This window comes from Agrilus planipennis, unplaced genomic scaffold, assembly GCF_000699045.2.
Source record: "Agrilus planipennis isolate EAB-ADULT unplaced genomic scaffold, Apla_2.0 scaffold17, whole genome shotgun sequence".
NCBI classification, from domain to species: Eukaryota; Metazoa; Arthropoda; class Insecta; order Coleoptera; family Buprestidae; genus Agrilus; species Agrilus planipennis.
The window spans coordinates 1,073,948-1,092,118 of NW_020439021.1; the positions used below are offsets into that span (position 1 = coordinate 1,073,948).

The following is an 18,171-nucleotide window of genomic DNA, read 5'->3' on the forward strand; positions in this document are numbered from 1 at the left end:
TACCCGAGTCGAAAAATTGGGACTCATTTTATCCTCAAATGAACTATTTAGACTCATTTTTTCCTCATTTAGACGTTTTTAATCTCAGATACCTCAATAAGTTTTCATAAGACTCATCACATTGGATTCTAAAAAGTCTCATTTTATTCTCAATGTCTGCAATCCTATGGCAATAGTCCTCAATTTAACCTCAACAAGAAAAGAATGAGACTTTTTGAAGACAAAATGAGGTTTCCTAAATAATCTTTACTCCTCAAAAGTCTCATTTTGTCCTGATACGGGAAAACCGCGGATAAAATGAGACTTTTGAGTCTTGTAGTTTGAAATATCCCTAAAAATTCTATTGAGATCAAATGAGGACAAAATGAGTCCCAATTTTTTGACTCGGGTAATCTTCAATTCTTGTTCTGTAATTCACTTGGGATCAATTATTACACATCACAAATCACTCAGTGTTATTGTTGGTTTAAAACTAATGTCAAAACGACTTGCTTTGTTAACAAAAGCAATCGTTATGAACCGCTGAAGCGAGCTGTATTTTGTGACAACATCTATTACGTTTTTCTTTTTTCGTTCATACGAAACGCGGTCTATATTTAGATATTAAATTTTTTGATCAGACAAAAAGGACAAAAGGATCTGTAAATCATTATTCCTTTTTTTCAGCATGATTTTCGTATGATCCTCAAAAGAGTATTCATCATTTCTCTCACTGAAGTCGATGTATTGTCCCTTGCCATTTACTCTTTAAAAATTATCTTCAAAAGATGCTTTACATTAATTAATTTGATAGCATTTTGTTAGCTTTCATTCCTCTGTCGGTCAATTCCATTTGCGTGTAGTAAATAAGTTAGCATATATCTTCACGCATTTATTACATAGAGCCACTTTCATAATTTCTACCTTTAATTAGATTAATAAAGTGTTCGAAAATATCTACTTGACATTCACTGACATCATTGAGTTGGCTGTATTTCAGGGTCTCATATTTACCCAATCAAAGCAATTAATTGGTCGTTATGAGTCATGTTAATTATATATTTTAAGATCTCGTTATCTACAATGCCAACGTTTCTAAGATGCTTCAATAAAAACAAATTGGCCCTAACGGAAATAAGCTTTTGTTTTAAGAAAATCCTTCATATTAAAGAAAACGTGTATGGAAATTAAAGCAATTCTGTAATTGTAGTCCAGTCTATATTCACCCTGAACGACTATTTTAGATATAAGTGAAAGAATTTTTATTTTATTTAATTCGGATAAGTTGCTTCGGAAATTACCCATTATATCCAATCGTACAAAGTTACAAGCATAACCACTCTATAATATTAGTATATGCAGATGAAAATTAATAAGGAACATATGGCATTTAATGGTGAAGTATCTTCTGCGAAATTGAGGGTAAGTTAAAGACAACATAGACATATTGTAACGTTTACTTGATTCATCTGATGTCATACGATGCGTTCTGGTCAGATTTAGTCGCAGTATACTTAAACTAAATATAATTTAATTGCATTTTCTATTGACCTTGGCTCCTCATTTTACATTAAGCGAGTTAGAGCCGACCAAATTCTGAAAAACACAATAAATATGCCGCTATATGTTTCGAGTATTTTTGAGGGAAGCACTAAATGAACAGAAATTAAGCCACCGCTTTTTAGAATCGAAAAGTACAAAGATCTAGTAAATTCTAAAGAGAATTGAATGTAAAAAAATAAAATAAATGTTGGATCTTAATCTATTTTACAATAATAATAGTTTTCTTGTACTCATTTTTTAGAGGATCGACTACTAAAATAACATTCTCATAATGATCATAATCTTTCTTAAACTGTATGGTATCGAGTAATTCCCATCAATGACAACAGCAATTTAGGAGCAAGACTTAATAAGACGCTTCTAATTGATTAGGATTAGGAACATGGATGAGAATAAAAAATAATGAAATGTCATTAAATTGGAGCTGGCCAATTAATACTGGGTCCCTATATATAAAATTTTCCTTAGCAATAGGCAGTAGCTTTGAACTTTGACAAATTGGAAACTATAAAAAACTTGCATGTTTCTTTGCTACTATCAGCTACAAATACAGCTAAAGGGGTAGTATCATCTTCAACGTGCACTGTAGTGCAAAGCCGGAGGGCAGAGCAGAAGACACTTCGGGCTATTGTTAGATAGCATATTAGGTGGTTGAAGACATATGAGTCAGGCAAAATGAGACAGAAAATAGGTGAAAGATTATTTATAAAGTATCATTACTATCCCAGCATTTGTCTAATCGTAAAGAAACCACAGAAAACTTTGACCACGGCACGCGGACCCGGAATCTAAGCTATGATCTAAACCCAAACCGCTCGATCTGTATCTTAACCTAAAGTTTAACGGTTCACAATGAAATGATCTTCAATAAAATTTGCCTACGAAAGATACCTAACTAGAAATGGTCAACTTCTTTTGCTTTTACTCTTGTACTTTTCCTTGTTTCAGATAAAGTTTTTTAACCCTTTTAACCAATATAAGAAAAACTATGTCGAGCACTTTAAAACGGTCGATAGCTTCGCCGCCTAGCCTTTTATACGTAGGTAGTACGTACCAAGAGTTTTTGTTCCATATGAAGTTTACAACAACAAAATTATCCCCAGGGAAAAGGTTGAAAACCACCCAAATACATTACAAAGTTGCCTTAATTTAGAAACTCTCTTAAATAGTACCGTAATTTTAAATTTAAATTGACTTTTTCCTATACATATATTTGAATAGTTTAAATTTATATTGAAAGTATGGCTCTAACTTCAAACATTATACATATGCATGTATCTATATAACAACAATACCAAAACGTTACATATGGTAACACCTAGCATTAATTAAAACCAAAAGAAAAAGTTTTTGTTTTTGAAATGAGATACTTTCTAAACCAATTGTTAGATTTAATCTCACGTATTATGACTTATTGTTGACACAAAATGTACAGATTAAACATTAAAACACACTTTTATATGTATATATTAAATTTTATTCAGTANCTCTTTCCAATCCTGAGCTAATCTCGCATTTCCCTAAAACTAGAAAAAAAAACTTTTGGGTGTTTCATTCCCACCAGCCAGTAATTCTGATGGGCAGGGAGTCCCTCCGGACTACGCCGGAAGGTAGGGCGGAAGGCCCTCTTCAGCCTGCTTTCAGGAATCGTGGGAATGGGTGGGTGGTGGTGGTTCGGGTGAGAAAGATGAGACGGACGAAATGAAGACAGAAGAGAATGAAAAATTATATGTGGAATATTACTGCCTCAGCATTTGCCTAAGTGATCCAAGGAAACAACAGAAAAACTTGGACCAAGACAAACAGACCCGGAATCGAACCGGCGTCCTCCCGAATGCTAAGCAATGGTCTAAACCTCTAGGCCATGCCGCTCGGTCTAAAACTAGAACAATCCACATCTTTAACTACTTGCGAACAGTAATCTAATCTAGGTCTACGTTTACCCCTTCTAACTTCCATTTCTGCCTCTAACATGTCTAATATAATGATTAAAAAAATAAACTGCGGATCTAAAGCAAATTTTAGAAGACAAGATTTAATTAAATATCGTAGGTTTCTCATTAGTTACGTGCAGATGTTATTCCAATATTTACTTCGTAGTTAATAATCCAAAATCATCATAAATTGGTACTCTAAATTATCTTCATTTCCTTTAAAATTGCTTCCTTGCGATATTCCAATCTTTTAATAAAGCCAAGGTCCTTCTCGACCCGAGAATTTGTCACAGTCTGGCAAGTAAACTATTATTATGTTGGTATTGTATTAGGTAGAGTGTTATTGCGCTGGGTGATTATCAAAATCCATCACCTTGACAGTTGGCAAACGGTTATTATTTTTGCAATTCGAACTAGTCCTTCAGACATACCTGAGTCTAATAGAGTAGGAATCGATCTCTGAAAAAAGTTTGTATTTACGTTCACTAAAAATAAATATATTTCTAAAAATAATATGGACGACATTCTGGCATACGCGTCTTTCACTTTTAAGTCATTAGTTTGCAAAAACTGATGACACGCTCTCAATCAAATAAATGAGAGGTAGCTCTAATGTCAAAATTTCAATTTCATTAGCTACAATCGTCAGCAGTCTATTTACTATTAGTTATATCAATAAAATTTATGCTAATACAATGTAATTGTGCGATATCGTCACTAGAGAGGAATGCTTTATTCTTTGCGAATTCATTGGGGTGTTTTTAACATGAAACGGATGTTGCGCACGCACAGTTAACGAAATTTTGACAATATGAAGTTAGCAGCATGATTACGACCGCGAGATCAAGTGTCTCTGGTTTCGGCGGTCGGAGAAAGTATACAACTCTGATATCATTTAAGTACGCAATCAAAGACATCGTTTCTACCGCGTATCAATTTTTATTGCTTTGTCTATATGTTTTCTATTTAGATAAAACTCCATTACTTCCAGTCTGTCTGTAATTTTGTAACTTTCCTGTCACAAAAGAATAGAACATAAGCGGTTTAGTTAATAGCGACGTTACAGCCGTTTTCCAATGAATGACTATAATTATACAACCCCACGGGACGCATACTACGAAGGACTGGAGCAATCAATTCGTTTGTGCATTTACAGCAATCCTATTTTGTAAAATTTAATTGGTTATGGAGGAACTATGTTGATGAAAAAGTAACCAACCCCTAGCAACTAATACAGCATTGCTCAACATTTTAATATTTGCGACTTAATTTCAATCGCTGTTCTCATCGCCGCCCCCCAACCCATGAAGTGATTGTTAGGGAAATCATCCTAGACCTCGATAACAAACATTAAAAATAATTACTATCAATAGGTAAATTTATTGAAATTTCATTTCAGTAAATTAAATATTTTTTTTTAATAATGTTACACTGACGAGTCCCCAATTAGTTTTCTCACGCCTCCCCTAAAATCAATATTTTACTGAAAAGATGCTTGTATCTTATATGGTTCATTCGACTGCTTTTGTTGATTTTGGCTCTGGAGCTTGTTCAGCTATTACTGTTAATTAGTATTATAGTTCACAATACCTTTATTATTTATTATAAGCATATTTTATTTTAAATTTTGTATGTTGCAATTGTCCTAAGACGAACTATGGAACTGTTACCACCTATTTAATTTGAATTGTTTAATCGTTATCACACTTATGCCTATGCTGAGAATTATTTTATTGAGATTATTATTAATAAACCGAATTAAAGGAATAATTCGTATCATTAACTATTCCAATTTTTAATTTTCAATTGTTGCTGCCACCTCATCAGTTGAGGAAGATTGCATTCATTGTTTGAACAATTCAGACAGCATCCACTGTGTAACAAACATTAATCTTACATTACTTATTTCAGTGCAGTGAAGCTGATCTATTATTCTTGAAAACATTTTCTGACTTGCTCTCCGCAAAAGCATTATCATTATTTCAGAAACTTCTGAATATTATATCACTGTAGACGCGGATCCAAAATGAGAGATGAAATAATAATATAACTCGTATGCCGGGTATGTGAATGGACAATTTTATTGAAGACCATAAAATTCTTGTCCCTGTCCTTGTTCTAATATTTCGAACTGCTTTTATAAATATAACGCAATGGAAAAGCATAATAACTTAAACCCTAGACAAAAATTTTCAGTCTCTCCCCAGTCTCTCAGAGTCTTTCAGCGTCTCTGACAGTATTTCACAGTCTCTCAGTTATTGCCTAGGTGTTTTTATGGATCTCTCACAGTCTCTGTATGATAGACTCGAACGATAAAATTGTTAATTCAGAGATTCCAGTCTCTCACAGAGAGACTGAATGAATAAAACTGAAAAATTGAGAGACTCGAGTCTCTCGTTCAGAAACTGAATACGAAATGAGGATCTCTCTAAGAGCTACTCGAGTCACTTGTTCAGAGACGCTAAACATTTTTTTTTGACAGAGAGACTCAATGAGAGACGGAGACTTTAGTCTCGCTTTCTGAAACTCTGAGAGACTGAACATTTTTTCTCGGGAAACACATATTAAAAACCATAGATCTTTTTAATGGATGCTAAATTTTAAGTAAGGAATATTGACTTTGTCATCATTATCAGAACTTTCATACTAACTTCCATAGAGTCCTCTGTCCTATTTTCTTTCTAATACTTCCCCATTTTTAACTATCCACACTAGCCTCATCATACGCCTATAACACCACATTTCGAACGCTTCTAACCTTTTCTTGTGTCGTCCATGTTTCGCACCCATACAGCGTCGCGTTCCAGGCATACACCTTTAACAATACTTTTCGAATTTCTAAATTAACCGTTGGTGTATATAGAAGAGACTTCTTTTTGTTAAAGGCGACTCGATAAAAGATTGAAACGGATTTTTTTCTATTTATCAAAATAATAAGGATATTGTCTTTAGAATAAAGGCACTGAAATAAATTTCACCCTTGTCAACACAGCACCGCCTAAATGAGTGATCAAACAATTTTTTTGTCAACTTCCCAAAGAAAGGTACAATGCAGAGCAATATATTTAATCATTCGGTGACTAATTGCCACCTTTTATTAGAGAAATGGATGGCTCCTGTTTGGCGTTAATTACTTCTCATCAATTTCAATTATAAATCAGAAAATGTGACGCTCGCACAAAAATGAAAGAACGACCCTCAGCAAATTAATTTTATCATCGCCCAAAGGACGAAATAGTAAAAACAAATACATAGAATTATACCAGCAGGTGCTGGTTCTGAAATTAACGGTATTGTGTTTGAACTGTGAACTTTATATATATAAAACCCCAATAATAATCCAGTTGTCCTAGTGCCCTATCGGATGAATACTAATCAATCAGTCAAGTATCAGATACGTCCTTCTTAACGTCCACTTAACCCGTTACCGTTTGAAAGCTATTACCCCGCGAGCTTGATGAAAACTGCCCGATAATTGACTTGACCCCTGTCGTTTTCACAAAAGGACCGAAATGACAAGAGAAACCATACACATATATATGTAAACTCTAGGGCCTTCAAACGAGAAAATCGTCCTTGTAATTGCATCAATAATTAATTAATGTAAACCCCGTTTTATGAGGCATGATAATAACAATCAATACAAAATGAAACTGGCATGATAAACATCGTAAAATTTTCTTTATTCAAAAAAATTCAAATTAAACAAAATTCGAACCAAAAAGGATTGTAAAATACTTGATGAAGAAAATTAATATGTAGGGGCCACAAGAAAAAGAAAAATATAAAGTAATAATAATCATTCTTAATGAAAGTTTTAATAATATTTTAGGGTTCCGTACGTCCGAATGAAAAACGGAAACCTTATAGGATCATTCGTGCGTCTGTCTGTCCATCCATAACAGTCAATTTGCTCCGAATCTACTGGACCGATTGATTTTAAATTTAGTACAATGNTTACATATTGGTTTATAATTTTAAAAATTAATAGTTTTAAAGTTCTTTAAAAAAATGGATCAAAATTGACTATTCCCCCCTTATCTCTGAAACTACTAAACCTAAAATTTTGAATAAAATACAGAAAATAGTCCATTACTTATAGATAACAGGAAAATTAATATCAAGTCTGTGGCCTGAACATAACGTGGTAAATCATTTGCAGGAAACACAATTTTTTTTTAACTATACAATGTTAATTTGATTCTTCGGTTAGGATTCCGTACGTCCGAATGAAAAACGGAACCCTTATAAGATCACACGTGTGTCAGTCTGTCCGTTTTTATCGAAATGTAAATTATCGAGATTCTACCATAAATGTATGCCACAGAAATGCGTAGGTATCCCCCACACCTCCATGAATGTTCAGGATCGTTTTAAGTGCAAGAGCAGCGCCTCACTCTATTTAAAAATATTTACGGATAATGTGTATCTAAGTATTCAGCAGAATTTAACATGGTAGTAACTACATGAAGAAATACCCTTACGTTGCTGTCAAACAACTCCCAATAAATATATTGGCGTAGTTTGTAACATAGCCAACATTAGCACCTGTTGAACGCGATAGATTAAGAGATTAAAACGCCAACTAGGAAGTACCTGCTATAGATATCATTGACGTTGTATACGGAGAGATTAGTAAATACTTTGTGTAACTTCCCACCTTTAAATGATATCATCACGAATTTACACTAACAATGACCTACGTAATTCCCAGAAAATCTGAAAAAGTGTAAATTGCAATAATATTATATGTTCATTTAGGAAACTTGTAACCGATAATTTATAACGATGAATTTTTAATCAACGTCAGTTCTATTCAAAACGATTTTTTTTTCACCGTGAGTAGGTAGCAAGCATCAAATCCAAAAGAACTAATCTGCCATCAACAATTTTCCATCAAAATAAATGAAAACTCCCTTCACGTATAGATAACTAGCGTTCTTTGTAATGGTTCGTTGTAACAGAAGTACATTACTGATTGTATACCTACAAGAAGATCTAAACCCTTTTTCATGTTATTTGATTTATAGAACGTTTCTACTGTTTTATTTTTTGTTTTTTAATCGGATCAGTCTAAATATAATACTATTAAGTAATGGTATACTTAATACAAACGATTTTAACTTCGTAGGATTAAATAAATTTCACCCCGAAATTGATTGTACAGGTTAAACGTGTAGGTACCGTTTGTAACAACTCCCATCAGTAACTTAGTGGAAGAAGAATCACCTCAGAAGGTTTACTTTACACAATTTTTCTTTGTTTCAGTGTCGGACTTCACACAGCAGCTAGGTCAGATTTATGAGCATCAAGCTGAAGAATTACAATTGTTGGTGTCCAATTTTAGAAAAAGGAATGGAGAACTACGGAAAGAAAGGTAATTTTAAATTTGTTTTCTTATATGAACCTACATGAAAAGCTTACAAAACTTACAAGTCAATATTATTTGTATCTAAGGGACCACATTTTCCAATTTGTCCACTCCAAGACTAAGATAACAAAGATTTTAAGTTTGAATCGTCGATTCCTACCGGTGTTAGATACATTATTTTTTTTACAACATATTAGGATTATAAAGAGCAATTTTACAAATTTTATAAAAAAGTTTTCATTGTTTGTTTACTCGATAAAAAGTAAATAAAAGTAATGTTACAATTTATTTCTACGAAGACAACAAGCCGTCAATGTGATATCGCTAGAGAAATGAATTAGGTCTATATTTACAAAATTTCGGTTAATAACTATTGACAGTTTGACGAATTGCCAATAACAAAGAATCGAATTGTGTGGGTCGCTTGTTTTGCCAATTTATTGATTTTACATCAAAACATATTTGTCTATTATCTCATGTTATACACATTTATAAGGTGAACGTAATTCTTCTACCTTCCTTTTGTATTCCTTTGCCCATAAGACAGTGACGCAGGTATGATTTTTAAATCGCCCATTAAATTCAATGTAGGCAATAATGTTATGGTAAAAAATTTCTTGGACGACACTGTACACAAAATCTAAAAGGGAGAATACCTACAATGTAGTGCAAAGCCGGAGCATAGGGCGAAAAATCCATTTCAGTCTCCATTTAGGAATTATGAGAATAGATATACATCTAAAACGTATAATTTATGACACCAATCTTGAATTAATCTTCCACACTTATGCTAATGCAATTTTTGTGTAGTAGTAGCTAAACATTATGAAATGTTTTAAAATTCAGTCGCGCTCGAATAATCCAAACTATTTTATTTCAGACGGATAACTTGATTACTCCGCGATTTTGTTCGTTGCTTCGCTGATTAAAAACGCTTCTTGAAATTACAGCTTCCGTTTTATTGCACAAAGATGCTCTCAGAAACGTTGATTTAAACGTACATAGAGCAACAAAGGCATGATGAATTAAACTGAAGTTATCTACAGAGAAATTCTGACTGGAATTACTAAGCATAAGATTTCTACTATCATCTATCATAAGCTTTTTAAAAACTAAACTAAAACTAAATTAAAAGATAAATTTACTTTTTTATATGTCCGCCTGTTAAGGCTCAGTTTAGTCCATATCCTTATTAGAAAAGGATTTTCTTAAACATTATTGAATCCGCAGTAAGTACTCTGAAAGCGAGACTCGAGTCTCCGTCTCTCAACGAGTCTCTCTTGTGTCGCTGAGAGAGACTGTCAAAAAACCTGTTTAGCGTCTCTGAACGAGAGATTCGAGTCGCTCATAGAGAGATCCTCATTTCGTATCCAGTCTCTGAACGAGAGACTCGAATCTCTGAATGAGAGACTCGAATATCTCAATAAGTGGTGTCTCGATAGACATGGTTAAATTTTTTTAAAAAGTTCAACATATTTTAGAGATAGCAATCTTTCTACGAGAGACTCGAGTCTCAATTTTTCAGTTTTATTCATTGAGTCTCTCTGTGAGAGACTCGAATCTCTGAATTAACAATTTTATCGTTCGAGTCTCTCATACAGAGACTGTGAGAGATCCATTAAAACATCTAGGCAATAACTGAGAGACTATGAAAGACTGTGAGAGACGCTCTCAGACACACTGAAAGACTCTAAAAGACTGAGAGACTGGAGAGAGACTGAAAATTTTTGACTAGGAATTATAGCAAAAACATAAAATAATTGTAAATTGCTTCTATAAAACAACTTTCGTAGCAACAAAAATGATTGTAGAAGGAGAACCCATAAATTTCTCAAATGTGGGTGTTATGTTTATTCCGTGTCGCGTCTGAACAGTGAAATGAAATAGGTAAAGAAATGATTTTTCCAACTGGCTATGCTATGCTCAACAGGAATAATTTATGACTTGGTAAAGTGAACATCTAGTGGAAGTTCGTTCTGAAAGACACCTGTGGCTTCTTGATGTTAGATCCGGCAATATTTTGGCAATCAAAAAACAGATTGTGCGGAAAATTTCAAGGAATTTCCGGAGCATATAATCATCATCCGTGATATTCAGCTAAACTCACCGAAATTGCACACAGATTAAACTTAATACCAAGTATTATATAGGTGGAAACTAATAGGTACATTAAAATTTCATTAATAGTTTGAGAAAGTCGGTTAATTACATTTCGTAAACAACCGTGTTATGTTACACTCTTCGAATCTGGATTTAAGATGATTGAAACTGAAGCCGGTGCACTTTATCAAATTACATTTTATTAAAATTAACTTTAATTAGGCAAACAAAAGAGAAACTGAATACGATTAAAGTATGGCGCGAACAAACAAGTTTTTTCCCGTCTACAACTCTTGTGGAGATGAAAAAAGAAAATTAATTTTGAAATTTAATTTCAAAGACAATAGTTGGATGTTATTGAGAAAATTACGCCCGGCTGTCAGATATTTTTAAACAAGTTAACTATCCTCCTTGTTCAAACGAAAAACAGAGAAGCTATTGAAAATCCATTATCAGACAGCGAGGCAATTAATTGAATCTACCTCAGCTTGATGGAAATTCATTGTAGAATTAAAATTAAAACACTTGTAATTTTTCTCAGAGAGACTGAATGAATAAAACTAAAAAATTGAGAGAGTTGAGTCTCTCGTAGAAAGACTGGGATCTCTGAAATATGTTGATGTTGAATTTAAACCATGTCTATCGAGACACCACATTTATTGAGAGATTCGAGTCTCTCGTTCAGAAACTGGATACGAAATGAGGATCGAATCGATCCTCTCGTTCAGACTCTAAACAGTTTTTTTGACTGTCTCTCTCAACGACACCAGAGACTCGATGAGAGACGGAGACTGAACCTTTTTATCGCGGGGTATTACATCGGTTAGGAACAGAACTAGAACCTCTAGTCAGTCAGTCAGTTTTCCAAAATGTTTAGTTTTTCTTAACATATAGACACATGTATCTATTATCATTTAATATAAATCACACGATACTCATATAATAGTCCATTGCAAGAACTTGAGCATGTTTTAGTCACGCAAGTTGGAGCCGTGCAACCAGTCGTCCTGCAGTCTTCTTTAATGAACGTCGAATGTCGTGTATGTATCTGTGGCCTAGGCAAACAAATTGCTATTATACACCTAGATCAAATGAATTCAAATTAAATGATTGTCTTAAATTACGAAAAAAGATTAGAGGAAAAACGCCAATGTTTTTAATTAACAAAATAAATTTAAGGCAAAAGAGAATGAACTAAGGTTTCGTTATTATGATTTCTGTTAGAATAAAGACTTACAAAAACAGGAACTGTTATGAATTTGTTAAGAAATGATTTCATATTATGAAAAATATTCACCAGGTACCGTTTGTAACAACTCCCATCAGTAACTTAGTGGAAGAAGAATCACCTCAGAAGGTTTACTTTACACAATTTTTCTTTGTTTCAGTGTCGGACTTCACACAGCAGCTAGGTCAGATTTATGAGCATCAAGCTGAAGAATTACAATTGTTGGTGTCCAATTTTAGAAAAAGGAATGGAGAACTACGGAAAGAAAGGTAATTTTAAATTTGTTTTCTTATATGAACCTACATGAAAAGCTTACAAAACTTACANTAAATTAGTACTTAGAGTCATTTTTGCAATTTCAATAATTACTGGTAAATTGAACAGAATGAACCAAACTACCATTAACTCAATGGTTAAAAGCATTGATATGCTTTAGCCAAAAATAAAATAGAAAATGCCAAAAATATTCCAATTATATTCGTATCTATCAGTAAAGTAGACGCTCGAAGGATAATTTTTAATTAAATAAGCATTTGCAATTTAAATTTTTACCCTTAGAAAATGTCTTAAAATTATCTCACTGTCATTCGTTTCAGTTGATTTAAAAATGTAGATTTCCTTGAAGATAACTGAACTCATGTTCTTAATTTGGCTAACCTTTTTAATTAGTCGTCCAAGTTTTTCTCCTTGTAAACTGAAAGTATAATTACATATTATAACTGTGTGTAATGGAACTGTTAATGGAAAACCGTTTGTTTCGAGTAAATCGTTGTAGGTAATACTGCGGTCTTAAAAGCTGCATTAGATAGGTACTTAAAAACATCTGCTGAAGCATCTAGACGTTCTAATTAGCCCTGGGATTTTTTTAAGGGACCTCATCGTTCTATAATATCCTCGCCAGCATTCAGAATAAGTTGTAGGTAATGTAAATACAAAAACTCAACGAAAGCTTTTGAATATACCTAATGTGCAGATTTTGATATTATTACAATATTTAGGGTATCATCAAAAGCAAGCTACACTGTTCTTCGACAACTTGTACTTTTGTTATAAATAAATAAAACATTAATTACTTTTTGTATTTGCAATTCTCAATAAAGTTTTGAAACATTCTCTTCAAAATATAACTATAATCGGTAATGAAAATGTTTCATATTAATATCAGTTGTGGTAAAAAATTTTCCAGTCTCTCACAGAGAGACTGAATGAATAAAACTGAAAAATTGAGAGACTCGAATCTCTCGTAGAAAGACTGGAGACAGTTATGGCAACCTAGATCCGAAAAAGGTCAGCAGAAGCATTTAATTGCAATCGGAGATCATATTGTAACCTAAATTTTACACTTTGTAGTTAAGAAATTGTACTTTTAGTATTTCTTTGTCTTATTCTGATATCTCTTTTCGTTCCCATGTTACGATCTAATTTCCCAAACTTACGGACCGGTCGTCATACATTATTGAATGAATTTTCTAATGTATTAACTCAAGCGATCAATAATCTAGTCGATTAGTTTACATATTCCACACTAACCTTATTAGCAATGTAATCTTAAGCTTATCACGTAAATTGCCTAACGTCCAGGCTAATTTGCATGTCGAAATAACGTCAAAACTCCCACAAATGGTGACGTCCCACCTTTCAATGAAATGTAATCGAATGTAGCTGCACTTCTTTTATGGTGCTCTCTCTAATGTGAATTCGTATAAGGATTGGATCATTTTATTTTGAAACGGAAAATTTTAAATACTGCAACAAATTATTAANATCGGTAATGAAAATGTTTCATATTAATATCGTCAACGATTTATTACTGCTATTAAAAAATATAATCTGTAATCTTATCAACGATTTCGTTAAAACCCAATAAAAAGTACATTTACGCCTTATATAAGAGATACAATCAAAACACGCTAAGTATGGGAAATTCATAATTTATTCTAATTCGAAAGCATTTAGTATGTTTGGACTTGATCACAATATATTTTTACTTTACGAGAAGTGCTTTTACATTTGCCTTTTCAATTTTTTATTCGTCCACGAAATGAATACCAATGTACCATGGTATTAGGGAAAAGTGCCCGAACGAGTAAATTGGACGTTGAATAATCGCGACCCGTTTGTATTAAAACAATACCTGCTTTTACACGCTAACATTTACTCACCCGTATTGATCCTCTCGGTCTACCTGCTGGAGTTCAAATAAATATTTAATGCATAATGGCTACATGAAAGTTAAATTGAAATGGACGTATTGTCCATCCGAAAATAGCTGTCTGCTTTAATTCCATTATTAGGTACCTACATTGCAAAGCAATCCGGTGCTAAAACTGCCACTAACAACAGGGCCGGCCTTAGCCATCTAGGAGCCCAAGGCGAGTCATGTCTTTGATACCCTTTTAGGTATATTTATTTCATTACAATTAAAAGAACGAAATGTGTGCTAGGACACACAGTAGATGTGAAACTTCAGCGGACAAGTGGAAAAACGAATCGCAACAAAATTTTTACTTCAAGTTTTACGGGCAGGTTTTCAAACTGGACAACTACCTACATTAACAATCTGCTCGTAAAACTTGAAGTAAAAATTTTGTTGCGATTCGCTTTTCCTCTTGTCCGTTGAAGTTTCACTTCTACTATGTGTCCCAGCACACACTTTGTTTTCACAGGTTTCCTGCAAATTATAATTTGGTTTTTATACAGACCGCAAATAGAGGCAATGATGCCTAGCCACGTGAAGAGCAGAGGTAAGAAAACAACAGCTAAGCACAGCACACGCCGCCAGGACTCTAGCGGATTCCCCGCTCTCCGCTCGGCTGCGCACTATATCCATCTAATACAGCTGTTGCCCTCTCTCCGTCGCCGCCAGCCTTTGTCTCCCTTCGCCGCTGCCCCCTCTTACCACCCGATATACCGCCTACCCTCTCCACGCGGCCGTAACTCTTTTTCGTGACGCATCTATAAAGAAATTTCTCTTCAAAACTTATTTTGAATTTGTAACATATCTGTTAAGTTGACGGGCACGCGCGGCGCCCTGTAGTACTTGGCCCCTGAGTAGCCACCCCTGTTGCCCCCCCCCCCAAAGCCGGAACTAATTAATAATACGTAAATATTTACGCGCAATTTTCCGTTACAATTAACGAATTTTTCTTTGCAGGCCAGCATGTCCAAGTTCGTTATTCCATGTATGGGAGACTCTTCTTCAGGAAGTGGAGATTGACTCTCAAGGACTCAGCGATATAGCATCTATATTGGGTAGACAAGTATCCAGGTCGTTGCTGGAAAAGTCCTTTTTTAGAAAAATCCAATCCAGAAAAGTATTCACTCATAGGGACAATTATGAAGCCATTATTAGTAAAACAGAGGAAAAACTTTCAAAGGTAGGACTTTTTTACTTATTGAATTATTCCAAAGTGTACCATCTACTTACACAAGGTTCGATATTGACTTTTAACTCCTGCATCACTTTTTATGCAATTTCACAAAGAAATAAAGGAAATAGAACCTTAAATAATTGCTTTATACATAAATGAAAGTGGAACCAATACTTTTTCAAGCCCATACGAATATTTCACATTAAATTTAAAACAAATTAGTTTCAAAATTGCATAATAACATATTTGATGTGGTTGTTTAGTAAAACGCAAGCAGAAATTAAATATACACTCATTAAAGATATCACGAAGTCACATTCGTACACTAATCATAAATCGACTTCATAATTTGTAAAACTACAGTTTACCCTCAATTTATAAATTTTTACCATTCAGTAAACCGTTATACAGTTATATATGCATACATAGAATGCAAAAATAAATTTGTTGCACCGTATTAAATTGCAATCCGCTAAAATTTAATGAAGGCATTACTGTGTATATAATTCATAAGTTTTTGACAACCGCTCTAGCATTTATTTGTTGAACATAATAAAACAGGAATATTGACTGTACAGAACTTCACTCGTGTTTAATAATATTGGTTTGAATGTACCATAAACACAATCAAATACGACAATATAATTAGTTTGATATGTTATCAGATCGTTAAAGTTCTCTAAAAACAAAACTAATTCATATAAATTAGTACTTAGAGTCATTTTTGCAATTTCACGTTACTTTAATTTAGCACACCATATTCATTCACGGGTAAAGGTCCACACCTCCCAAGGTACCATAAAAAGTTCGTGGCGGTCTCACCCCCATAAAAAGTTATGGGGGTTGAAAGTTGATTATTTTGACAACTTCTATACACTATAATTCAAATAAAATTCAATAAAATAATTATTTTCAAGCTGGTGGAGGTTGGGGATCGGAAGAGGGNAAAACCCGATAACCTAACCTAACCTACCCTATTGATAAAGATATTTAAATTATCTTTTATATAACTTTCTCCATATTTTTATGTATTTTTCATTAGTTTTACGTTTGAATATTGTTTAAGAATGACTATATAAATATTTACATATTGGCATATTTATTAAGTTTGAACCCCCATAACATATTATGGGAGTGACACCACCACGAATTTTTTTTGGTACAGTGGTGGGAGAGACCTCCTCTTTCGATCTCCCTATCCTCACCCCCTACGGGGGTGGGAGCCATCATCTAAACCTTTACCCATTCACGAAATCTTTTCATATAGTTAGTTATTAAAATTTTAAAATACTTATAAAATAAAATAAAAAATGTGTACTTACCAATAACATCAAGTGTTCGTGCTGATAGTGTAAAAACGTTAACTTGAGAGTCAGCTTGAGTAGCAATTAACGAATTCCGAAAAGCCACCACAATTAGTGATCTCCGATCTATTCTTCTCTAGCCATTATTATCATGGTACAAAGCATGGCATGTAGAAACAATAAAGAATGGAAATAGAAAGGGACCGCTCCCAGCAATTTTCTAGCTGACGAAACAATACTACCAAAGCGAATTTAATAATTATTATCCCTAACGACCACTCGGCGCTTCCTTTTCTTTTCAAACTGAGGCGCGTCTACATTATGTAACACACTTCAGACCTTTTGTCATCTCCTGTTGTTGTTCACTCTGGAATTCCGAAGTACCAACTTTTCAAATCTTACCTTGTGCTAGTCCAACTTTAACTTAAAAGCAGACGGATGTACAGAAATATATGAAGTTACCACCTGGTTATATTATTGTTTAATAACAGTTGAAAAATGTTTCAATGAATTTTTAGTTAGCCAATATAGCTTTTGTGAATAATTACTTAATTCCTAATACTAAGTGCATAAAATGTTCAAATCCTTTCCATATTTTACCGAATAAATCGTAAACCGTGTTCTCCAAAATCGGCTTTCAAACAAATAAACGATCTCCGTCAACCAACGATTATCCTTGTCCTAATTTGTAATCAGGCATCGTAGTAAATGAAGATATCAAAGTTACAGATAGCTGAAATTTGCTACAATAAAATGAAAGTAAATATCCTGTGAATTATTATACCTTCCATTGGCGAAAACTCGAGAGGTGACATAAAATTACAAGTCACAAGGACGACACTTAGACCACTTTCAATCTCGTTTATTATTACAACTTACCAGCAACAAATTTACTTCGAGATTAACTAATGAAATACAAAAGTCCAGAACTTGGAACTAGCAAAAATTGATAATGCAAGTCGCAGCGCACGACCAGCTTCTTCAAATCATCATCATCATCATAAGGTCGTCAGTCCTAAGACTGGTTGGACACGTAGCTCCCCTCTTTCCTATCCTGAGCTAAACTTCGCATTTCCCTAAAACTAGAACAACCCATATACTTAACTACGAGGGTGGATTGATAAGTTTCCGGCCTGACCAAGAAAAACAAGGTTTTTAAAATTTTTTTTTTTTTATTTCTCAACATAATCTCCTCCAAGGCTGATACATTTCTCATAGCGGTGTTCCAGTCTATTAATGCCATCTCTATAGACTGATTCGTCAAGCTCCTCAAAATAACCATTTACAGCTTCGATTACTTCTTCATTGTCCGCAAATCTCT

General features: G+C 33.7%; 1 protein-coding gene across 1 annotated transcript in view; it reads left to right on the forward strand.

The window, feature by feature from the left end:
* LOC108744315 overlaps positions 1-18,171 on the forward strand; it is a 104,796-nt gene that overhangs the window by 36,861 nt on the left and 49,764 nt on the right. Inside the window, exons 3-4 of the mRNA XM_025976268.1 lie at positions 12,248-12,444; positions 15,330-15,552. Coding sequence (XP_025832053.1) covers positions 12,248-12,444; positions 15,330-15,552 — 420 coding nt within the window. The remainder of the gene's footprint in view (positions 1-12,247; positions 12,445-15,329; positions 15,553-18,171) is intronic.